Here is an 11,474-nt window from a genome sequence, read left to right as displayed (position 1 = left end):
GAGTTTATTCCTCAAACTATGGAATAGCTAATACCATGGGGGAGGATGGTATTAACTATTTCTTAGTTTTGGAGGATTTTGAAGAATAGCCATTCCTATGAAATGGCTATTCCTTGGATTATTTCTCAACTAAAAAAAAGAATCAAAATTCTTTGAAAATAAAAGATATAAATTACTTATCAGCTTGGATTAAATGTTAAGTAATGCATGTTAAGAATATAAATTTTTCTATTAATCAGATAACTAGAAGGTACTAAATAATTACATAATGTATTTAATGAATCTTCGTGTCAATTTACAAAAAAAGTTATTATTATTATTATAATTGCATAAGTAGAGTTAAGGTTTTTGAATTTTAGCTTAAAACAAAAAGGTGATTGAGTGTTATATTTTATAACTTATGTGCAGAAAGTCCATTTAGATTTTAAAACGACAAAATTTTTAAAAAAAAAGTGTTAATGTTTAATAACAAATTTTTAATGAGATAATTTTTTTATATTTTCATTTTTGTCTTTCAATAATTAATAAAATTATAAGAAGACTTAAACGTTTTCACATTTCTTTTTTATCCTTTTCCATTTATTTTTTATTTTTAAATAAAAAAATATTTTTTATTTTATTGATTTATTTCATTTATTTATTTCATTTTAAAAATTTATTATTTAATTTAATAAAATTAATTTATTATTTATTATTTATTATTTTTTAATATTATCTTTCCTTTCTTGTGGGATCAATTCCACAAAGTAATAAAATACTAAAGCATCATTATTTTCCTTTTTCTTCATCTCTTTATGTATTATACTTTTTGCTACCAAAGCATCACTAGTTATGTTTATTCAATTAATTCATAGAGATCATATCACTATAATTATTTTATTAAAATACTACAATATTAATATAATACAAAATAATTAAAATCAACTTTTATAAAAATCTCTCTTTTCTTTTAATTTTCAATATATGATTTATTCACTTAACAAACTAATCTGTACAACAACATGATTAGAAATTAATAAATAAAAAAGGTTAATATTATATATATATATATATATAAAAGTTTTGGGTGGGAAAGATAAAATACAAAAATTGATAGGGTAATCCTGAAAAAAAAAAAAAACAGAAAGCAATAATTGTTATAAAAAGGTAACGTTGCGTGGAAGCGTCTATCTCTCTCCGTCCTCCAGTTTTCTGCACTCAACTAGGGCTGCAAACAGACGCCAGGGTCTCTTCTTCTTCTTCTTCCAATTTTCTATGTTTTTATATATTTTAAATCCTTTTTTATTCTTCCTCTTTTATACAATTGAGGCCATGAGATTATGATTTTATAATACGATTTAAAGTTTTCTTTAATTTTTCAGTCTTGGATTTGGGGATTTGAAAGCTGAATTCGTAACCATCTTTCTCTTCTTTTTTTTTTTGTGTGTAAGGAAAGGTTTAGTGGGGAAATGTTTTCACAGGAAAAGTGAAAATAATTGCTGACAATTTCTTTATCTTCTTTGGTATGCGTTAGGAAATAGGATATATATAATGGATACAAATAATTCAGAGGCAACTACAAGTGGAGAGGCTACCACCGTCGTCGGCGATCAGAGGGAGTTGTGGCAGTTGCAGCTGCAACCTGCGTCACGACAAAGAGTTATCGCCAAGATGTATAAAATTTTCTTTTCTCTAATATATAGATAAATTTACTGTTCATTTATACTATTTGAACCAATTTTTGGAATTTAATTTCGCATATAGGATTTTTTTTTCTGGTTGACATAATTATAGGAATTTAAATTCCCTTTTACATTTTAATGTTTTGGGCAGGAAAATACAAAAGGGTAATGTGGCAAATTAAGTTACAAAATTATCAAGATAATAATTTGGCATTGTAATTAGAAATTCTTGTCCCTTCATCTCAGTAATTGCATGATAGCTTTTGTATGTGATTCCAAGTGCTTGAATGAAGCACTCAGAATTAAGTCATGTTTGTTTCTTTTTTATTGGTTGGAGTCACAAATTTTCAGCATATATATTTACCTACTGAGTAGTTGATCTGTGGAGGCCCATGATACTCAATCTTGATAAAATTTTGCAGTAAATTTCCATATCTATCATTTCTGTATATTGTAGTCTAGAGAATCCATTGCCACTTTGAAGGGAAATTTATTAGTGTTTATTTAAATTTTTTCACAGTTTATGTAGAAATTTTGTTGATCTTACCTTTTTGTGTTACCATTGAATTTTATTATTAAGGGGTTTCATGTGTTGATGAAGCTATCGTTTGGTCAAAACTTTTGATTTTTTTGCAAAAGATTAAAAGATGAATAGAAGATCAGAGACAAATAGAAAAATGCTGAAGTATTAATAAATGGAGTCTAAATTTTCCATGTCTAAGTGATTAATAACTTAAAAATACTTATTAATGTAATGCCTTGCATGTGTAGAATGGATACACTCAAAAAGCACCTGCCATATCATGGCCAAGAGGGATTAAACGAAATCAGGATGATTGCTGTAAGGTTCGAGGAAAAGGTTTATGCTATTGCAAGTAGTCAGGTAATCACATAATGCCGGCATTCTATAGTGTGGGTGTTTTTGTATATGTACTAGTTTATGCTGTTTGAGTTAGTATGTGTGGATATATTCACTCTTGGGTGCATGTTGCTGTTTGCCAACATTTGTTTCTGTCTTTCTCTTTTTTTTTTCCTGGTTCATTCTTTTGTTTTCTTCTTATCACGTAGTTTATGTTCTGGCGCATACACAGTATGTTGCCCAAACTTTTCATTTTCCATGAAGTAGTCACTGAGGTTAAGGAGGTTGGACCTCCAAATATAAGAAACTTATCTGCATCCAATATATACCCATATTCAATACTCACCCTAGTCCAAGTAACATAACACACATACGTACTTGTACCACTTAAGTTATGCATTACACAGTGAATTTATGAGAATGAACAATAGAAGCTATTTGGTTAGCCTTTCTCTCATTAATCTGTTGCTTTAAGTCAAAATTTAAAGATCTAAAATGTTGTAATACTCTGTATTTGCAGACAGATTATCTAAGGAGAATATCACTCAAGATGCATACATTGGAGAGCCAGTCCCGGACTGTTTGTGTTGCTGGGAAGAGAAAGAGAGTTATGGCTCCTTGACTGCAGCAAAGACAGTTTCCCATGCCTTGCATTGTGACCTTTGTCTGCCCCTGCAGCCAGTCAAAAGTGACCCAAGGGCTGTTTCATGGCAAAATCAGATGAACTATCAGTTCCATTAGGAATGAGAAAAGTACAACGTAAATACCTTGCCAATAAACTTCATCAAATGTTGTTCTCCATGAAGACTATAAACTCGATGTGCTGAAACAATTTCCTAAGTTAGCCGAATCATATCTAATTTTCACAGCCATGAAGATAACTCCGATGTGAACTTTGATTTTGCTGATTTGATCAAATCCAGACAAAGGTGATAAATAATGAGCCCTTTTTCTTTTAATTTTATAAGAGATAAAATGTTTGGAAAAGCTTGTGTTTCTTATTATGAAGTGTACTGAGCAATGACAAACAAAATTTGATAGTAAGCAAAGAGAACCAAGGCATTAGCCAAGAAAAGGTAAACGAAAGGGAGTGCAGAAGAAGGAAAAAGAATAGACTTCACGGCTCAACTTATGCTTTTTGTTTCGTCTACCTAGCTAGGGTACTAATTTTAGTCAAAAATTGAAACATGAAAGCCTAAGGCTTGAGCGAAGTCTTTGTTTCTTTTTACTGTCTAGTCAATAACAAAAGGACAACAGGTTTTTCTTCTTCCTTGATCAAACCTAGGAAAGCAAAGTTTCATTTTTTTTAATGTCGTAGACTGTCTTTTTTTTTTGTTATAACCCAAGTTCCAGGTTTCTTTCTTTGCCATAAAAAAGTTCTGGGTTGTTTTTAGTTTCTAGTCCTGAATTACACAGGTATGCCTTCTTCAATTTGAAATTATGTCCTTTTACTTGCCCCTTGATGGTATTTAGCTTTCTCTAAACAAGTTTTCCAGATTTACAGATTGTGGAAAGGTGGCATAGTGTCAAGAGACAGTGGACCAATAAGTAATTTGCCACAGTTTCCTTTGCATTTTGATGATTTTTTTTTTTTTTTAGGAATGAGTTCGTATGTAAAAGTAGAGATAGGACCAAACGTACATGGTTTAGCTTATACGTTGTACATATGAATGAGAAGGAATTTTTGTGAACTTAATTTATTAGTAATGCTTTTTCCAACTTTAGAACACTATATGATTTATTTAAGAATAGCATTAATATGCATTTCATAGTAACAATCAAAATTTAATTGTAAAAATTGGTTTTAGGTTGGATACGCATTTTCAACTTGATATCAGAGCAACTATTGTCTCTGTTGGTTGAATCCTCCATAATTCGTGACATGTGATAAATTCATTATTCACATAAGTGATGGAAACTATTGAAGTGATAACAAAAAAATTTCAGATTAGTTAAGTTAGGGATGTTGTGACACCTTAAATATAGCAAAAGCCTCTCCACTTATTTTTAATTGATTTTGGGTTGGATACTCGTTTTAAATATTTAACATTTGTACCTATTAGAATTTAGGTTTGTTCGGAGGAGACTGAAAAATAATGTAATAACTTTAAGACCTGTATCAATGTCACTATCCTTAAAATTTTATTTACCTTCACATATAGTGTGCAAAAGGCTAGCCAACGATTAATTTTGTGGATACAATAAAATTTAATGATTGATTACGTTTTACATTGATGAAATCTATTTATTAAGCGCTTATTGATGTATAACAAGATTATCAAACTTCTAGAGTTTTTTTTTTTTTGAGCCAAACAATATAGAAACAATTTAAGAAAAAATTGAAGATGGTGGAGAGAATAATTACAAATCATTTCGATTGATTCATTTTCAGAAAAATAGAGAATCCTATTTATAAACAAAGATGTTTCTTTGTACAAACACAACTTTTTGAACATATAATTATTTGAACAAACTTAATTGTTTGGACAAAAGTAATTTTTGAACGAACATAATTGTTCAAAGGATTTTCTTCATTTTATTCTTTCATTATTATTATTATTGAAAATGTCTAACTGTATTGACGAGAACCTCTTGACTAAATTAGCTATTAATTACTACATTTTGAGATGAATGTGAACTTAATTCGGTTGATTTTTTCATGTTTGTTTTTAATTTAAAAATTAAAACAAAAAGAATTCAAGTTTAGATATAAAAATATATAATATTTTTAAAAAAGATTATGCACAAAATACATAAATTTTTTAGATGACATAATATTTGGTTTCGACCTCTACACATAGACTAATAAAGTTATAATTTGTTGTACATTTTTAATTATTTTTATATTTCAAATTATCTTCTATTCATTTTTTGTTTTTGTTTTACATCAAATTTTCAAAACAATTTATGTAAATAATAATTTTTTATAAAATGTTACAAGATGAGATATAAATTACTATCTTTATATATTCGAAATTAATAATTTATTACCAACAACAAGAATATCCAAACATTTAATTCAATAATTAATCCATGATCCTCTTACTTAAAAAATGAAGATTCAAATCCCTGTTTTCCTAATTAAAAAACAAATAAAAAAAAAGCATTGGGAGTCTAAGATATTGGAATATGATAATCGGATCATGACTCCACAGGTGAGAAAGACAAGAAGCTTTTGCTTTTGCTCATTGGAAAAAAATAAACTCTGATACTATTTATTTGTAACAGCTACTCTATTAATATAGAGATAAGATCTAGGGTTCGATTTTTATCAATACTTCGTCTAAAATTACTTGTTTTTCTTTTTAATTTTATGTATGACATATTGATATGATCGCGCTCTTTATTTTTTTTTAATAATTCTCAAAAGAAGAAAATAATTTAAAGTATTTGTTTAGCCATAAATATAATTTAGGTTTTATCTTCTATAAAATTCAGATTTGATTAAAGCATTTGTGACTATTTCTTTTGTTAGTCATTAAAGAATACCAGTGACTTGTAGCCTAAGCTTCCAAGTGAGGAGCCTACTGCCATGGAGACAACTGATTGGAGAACCGAATGGCAGAGTGAATTGCAACAAAGAATTGTGAACCTGATGTAAGTATATTTTTACTCCATTGTCGGATTTAACTTATTCATTAAAGTTACTAATGCAATGTCTTTGCATATGTAGATTTGCTGGGTTGACGAGACACACTCCATTTTCAGGGGAAGAGGGATTAAATGAACTCTGGGAAATTGCTATAAGATGTGAGGAAGAATATTATATTGCAGCAAGCAGTGAGGTAATCATAAATTATGGCAATCCATGATTTGTATGCTTGCACATTTTTGTTGATTGTAGCAGCATATCCCAGATGCTGTCAGGGGAAAAAAGGTGTTGGTTTCTCAATATGAAGAGGAGAAAAACTTGATCATCTTTCTATATTTTCTTTTATAATTCAATAAGCAAGTGAACATCAATTAACCTATGCTTCTTAATTCTTATTGATTTCTAATTTCAGTCGGATTATCTAAGGAGAATATGTTTGAAGTTGCTGAAATTGGAGGTAATGTCTCAGAACATTGCAAACACTTTTGGCAAATGTAGCAATCTCCCTCATCCAGGTACTCACATGAAATAGAATTTTGCACTATTTTTCTCTTCTTCTTTTTTTGGTGATAGGTAATAGTATTTTGTTTTTTGTGCTTCCTTTGTCTTATCATTCAATTCGGAAGTACTAATATTATAAGCAAGTGCATAATTTGTTTTGGTAGAGGTGAGTTTAAGAAGTGATAACTATTCTAATGGCAATCAAATGAGAAATTCCCTTGCAGCCTTTTCTTCCATGCATGTGTTATCCACTTCTCTGTGTGTGTGTTTGGAATAATCTTGTTATCCTTTCTTCTCTTCTTTCGAGGTGGAAGTTGGTGAAAGTCCCCCTCCATGTTTGTAATTCAAATTCTTTGGTGTGTTTGTTGTTTGAATGCCTACATTCAATGAATTGGTGGTCTATTTATCTTATTTCCTAGCTAATATTTGTCTGAAAGTTTGTTCTCCAAATTTAGTCACAATGTTGAGTCTTCTGTTTCTTCTTCTTCTACTGGATAGGGTCCCAGAGCATGCAGTCCCAAATAAATGGTCAAGGGTTATCACTTCCTATTCCATTTCCAAGCAATAATTTTCAAGAGGGCAACAGCTGTTTCACCAAAACATTCCCAAGAATGTGGAATCTACATGAGTTGAAAGTTCTGCTGGTTTACTGTCTGCATCACCTTCAAAATCTGGTTTAACTCAGATCCTTATCCTCAATGTTGTTGACCAGAGTCACAACAAGTAGAAAATATCTAACCTTTCACAGATTTCAATTGGAAATTTAATTGGGCAAGATGGACCTTCCAATATCTTTCCCAATTCATCTAGGCAAATACAAAAACAGCAAGAAGGGCTTTTCCAAAAGCAACAACAAGCTTTTCAACAACAATTACTCTATCAAGGGTAAACACTTTGCCAACAGGTACTTCAACAATCTTTTCTCACAAAAAAATTGCAGCAGCAGAAGTCTCAAGCATCCAATTTGTTGCTTCAACGACAAAACATAATCGACCAGCAAAAGCAGTTGTATCTCTCTCAACAAACTCTAGAGACGTCATCAAGTATGTGTCTTTGTAACTGTAGATTATAATCTTTTCTGCCCAATGTTAACATGTTTCATCCTTCAAGTTAATTAGTTTTCTCTTCTTTGATATGTCTTAGTAAACCATCTGTCCTACTGGTTTACAGCATCAAAGTACATGTAGTTGTATAATTGATCATTTGGGTAAAAGATGATTGTACTCATACAAGTTCTTATTCTTCATAAAGAAATTTCCATTTATACTAGTAGAGATCATAAGAACAACTTCAGTCACTTATTCCATGTTACTCTAGCAAAAAAACCATGTTTGAGAACCTCACTATCTTTTCAAATATCTAGGTTATTAGTTGACAAATCAGTGCTATTATGACAAACACCAACACTACCTCCTGCATCACCACAATAACCATGAAATAACATAGACTGGTAATCTTGCTTCAAAATGCAAACCAAGGCCTAAAGTTAGCTAGTTAGCATGAAAGTATCAAAGTGTAGGGCTGAAATGCGATGCAAATGTTCAAGTAATTACATTTCAATCTTGGCAGGTTCTATATTAATGTTTATTTTGTTTAAATTGTAATCAATTGCTTGTTTTGGGACATGGGGAAGTATAAGCTAAACCTTCCTTTGATTGTACGATAAAAATCTAAGCATTGGCTTAACCTTATCTATTTCTTTACCTTTATGATGAAATATTCAACTTCCAAAGAAGTGCAAAGAAGATAATATTTCTTTTTCTTACTTATTTTCTCTCAACCTTAAAGTTGCATGTCTGTTACATTTGTTCAATTTATACAATTTGTTGTACCATCTCTGGATGCTGCAAAGCAGAAAAGACATGCAATTGGAGATGATTGGTAAGAGGAGGTCTATCAAAAGGTAAACAGTAAACTATCTTGACTACTCCTGTAGATTAAATGCACTTACTGACTTGTTCCCAATACAGTTTTGAGGTATCTGAATAATTGCTAATTTGGGGTAGAGATATGGCTAGAATGCATTAGTAAATTACAAACATCATATTAAAGATTATCTAAGGTGTGAGTTATTAGATTGTAGCAAGAAAATGGATTCAGTTGTCTTATGAAAAAGACATTAAAGATCGAATAAATGTTTTAGAGGCATATGCCATTTATTGTAGTTTATGATAATTTATAATTGAGTATGATACCATCAAATATGCGAAAGGGCACTTGCATGCTTATCCTAAAAATAATCAATTTCATACCTCCATTCATGAAGTTCATTTGAAATATTATACGTATATTGTTGAAGCTATTAGATGCAACAATCTTCTTTTGTAGATCAATGATCTTCAATAAACTCAGTAGTTAATCATTATGTCTTTCACTTTGTAGATCAAAGCAATGAAAGAGAAGTACTTACCTGCATTAAGTGAAATGCACCAAAACATTGTTGTTTTACTAAAGCAGGTAAGTTTTTTTTTTTCATACGATTGCATATATTCACTGCTTCACCTTAGTAAGAGAGTTTGAAAACCCATCTGAACCATAAATCTAAGAATCCCTGAAAAGATCAGCAAAAAAAAAAAAGATAGGATTTGACATAAGGAAGCTTTAGTCCAGTGTTGGTGTGGTTGGCTTGTTGCATCCCCTTACTACTGAAACTATTTAGTGCTACTTAATTTATGCTCATTAGCTTTGCAATGGTTTGTAATTTACTTGAAACTGTTGCTACAATTCTATATTTATTGTCCATTTTCAGTATTATTCTTATCTGCAAGCGAATTCAGAGCTGCTTCACAATCTGGAAATATCAAAGCTTATGTTGAATCACATTGTAGACTTTCTTACGGTTTCTAAATGTGATATATTACCTGGTCACAAAGAGAAGTTGGACTCATATGAGAGGCAAATAATAAAGTTTTATGAAGTAATTACGCCCAGGAAGCCGATATCAGAGTCAGATGATAATCAGATAAACCTTCAGTTGAAATCTATGATGCCACGAGGTTGTGAGCCAACAATACCACAGATTAAGCAGCAGGGGCAGCCACTACTGCAACAAATGCAGGAACAGCACCATTAGCGGCAGCAATATATGCACGATCTTGCTAAGAAGCAGCCACCTGCACGTATAAAAACACATGAACTGCCTCAACTGCATCAAATGAATGACATAAATGACGTGAACATGAGACAGGGAATAGGTGTTAATCCTGGGGTTGATCTTCAACAAATTCTCCCAACTGGCCAACTTCCTAGCTATTCACATGAGCCATTAAAATCGGATCCTTAATTTCTTATATCTTCACCTCAGGCTTCATATGTCCCATCTCCTTCAACCCTGTTGACTCCATCCCCCGAACCTGGGAACTATGGGAAACCCATTTATGGCGATTCCTCTTTGTTAAACGATTGCATAAATATTAGTCAACAGGATGAGGCAATGATGAGGCAACCGCTACAGTTGGTGAAGATTTAGCACCCATGACAAAGCCTGGTCTGCATGCAAGAAATTTCTTTACATAACTGGAGCTCAGAAAATGAGATGCTACATGAGTGCCATATTAAAAGCAATAATGTTTGCACTTGTTATGTCAACTACTTGATAAATTTCTCCATGACCAGTTGCAAACAATTTCCAAGCTTATACTTTGTTTTATTAGGTATAGAATGAGACACCCATTGCTTATGGCATCCATCTCTCTCCTTACTCATGACTAATATAATATATTCTAATGATAAATTGTTGATCAGTATTTGCTTATATATTAAAGGTTTTTCAACTCTTTTACATTAATTCCTATGTGGAATGGGCATGCATGCTATTTTTAATCGGCTAAAATTGATAATTTTAGCGTATTCATAAATTATTGAAAGTATGCTTACAATGTCCTATAAATAATTTTATCTCATGAATCAAATAATATAATAATTATTTCTTTTTTATTATACTATTATAGAATAGTGATTTTATTCTTTTTCTATTTCATTTCGTAAACTAAACATATCATGAGATTTATTTTCAGATGACATAAAAAAAATAAATAAATATTTTTTATACATAAAAATTTTATGAAAGAAAAATTGTTTATTTTATAAAATTTAATCCCATCCATTTCAAAATTTTAAGTAAAAACTTTCAGAATAAAATTTTAAATTTGAATATGCATATGCTTTGTGAGGCATGGTAAAGCTAGAGAGAAGTGCTCATATTTTCAACGCAGTAGCCGTCTATAAAGCAGAGCAAAAGTCTAGTTAGTTGTTAGATTAGACACAAGACATAGAAACTGACCACATTTGTTGAAAATGGACCACAGAAAGTTGGCTTTGATTTGATCAGATGTCACATTTGCCAATAAGTTTAATTGTTAAAATCAAACCAGTGCGCGACTGCCCAAAGAATTTGCTCCCCTTTTCTTGCTTAAGATTCTCATCATAGTCTGGAAACTATTTATCATAATGGTAATTATTTCCCTTTTACAACATTAATTTATTCAAATATGCAGCATTTATCTTTATAAGTTTAAAATTAGTTTTTTTTTACTTTAATTTTTGACGTTTTCATCACGGGTCAAAATGTCAAATCTCTTTACTTTCTCCACCTATTAGGGCTTTGGTATGCTATCAAAATTACTTTATCACAAAATTATTATTTTATTTTCAAAATATTAATCTATTAAAATTTAAATCATCCACATTTATAAATCCAAAATTCTTTTCTTACTTATCCATGTGAATGCTAGTATATGATTTTGTCCTTTCCCACAAAGTAAGAAAGGGATCGTTCTTCCTCTTTTCTCTTTCTTTTACTTGTAAGGAAATTCATTTGACTAATAACAGTCTTTTCCATAGTTAAATGCTAATTTTAAAA

General features: G+C 30.7%; 1 protein-coding gene across 1 annotated transcript; it reads left to right on the top strand.

Moving 5' to 3' along the window:
- The first annotated feature begins 1,128 nt into the window (after positions 1 to 1,128).
- Positions 1,129 to 3,507, top strand: LOC110427351 (mediator of RNA polymerase II transcription subunit 15a-like protein). The gene is made up of 4 exons (XM_021442835.2): positions 1,129 to 1,225; positions 1,514 to 1,652; positions 2,433 to 2,544; positions 3,041 to 3,507. The coding sequence occupies exons 2-4, from the start codon at positions 1,531 to 1,533 to the stop codon at positions 3,140 to 3,142; spliced, it is 336 nt and encodes a 111-aa protein (XP_021298510.1). The 5' UTR covers positions 1,129 to 1,225; positions 1,514 to 1,530; the 3' UTR covers positions 3,143 to 3,507.
- The last annotated feature ends 7,967 nt before the right edge of the window (positions 3,508 to 11,474 follow it).

The sequence above is a fragment of the Theobroma umbraticum genome, unplaced genomic scaffold (genome assembly GCF_002168275.2).
Source record: "Theobroma umbraticum cultivar Fairchild unplaced genomic scaffold, ASM216827v3 scaffold_228.0, whole genome shotgun sequence".
In the NCBI taxonomy this organism is placed as follows: Eukaryota; Viridiplantae; Streptophyta; class Magnoliopsida; order Malvales; family Malvaceae; genus Theobroma; species Theobroma umbraticum.
The sequence above is the reverse complement of the archived record's forward strand: the minus strand, read 5'-3'. Positions and strand labels throughout refer to the sequence as shown.

What these genes read in the sequence shown, in the direction of transcription:
- LOC110427351 (XM_021442835.2), top strand. Translation starts at nt 1,531, where the DNA reads ATGGATACAAATAATTCAGAGGCAACTACAAGTGGAGAGGCTACCACC. An exon ending in CAAAGAGTTATCGCCAAGAT is followed by an intron (nt 1,653 to 2,432) that starts GTATAAAATTTT and finishes TTGCATGTGTAG; the next exon opens with AATGGATACACTCAAAAAGC. An exon ending in ATGCTATTGCAAGTAGTCAG is followed by an intron (nt 2,545 to 3,040) that starts GTAATCACATAA and finishes CTGTATTTGCAG; the next exon opens with ACAGATTATCTAAGGAGAAT.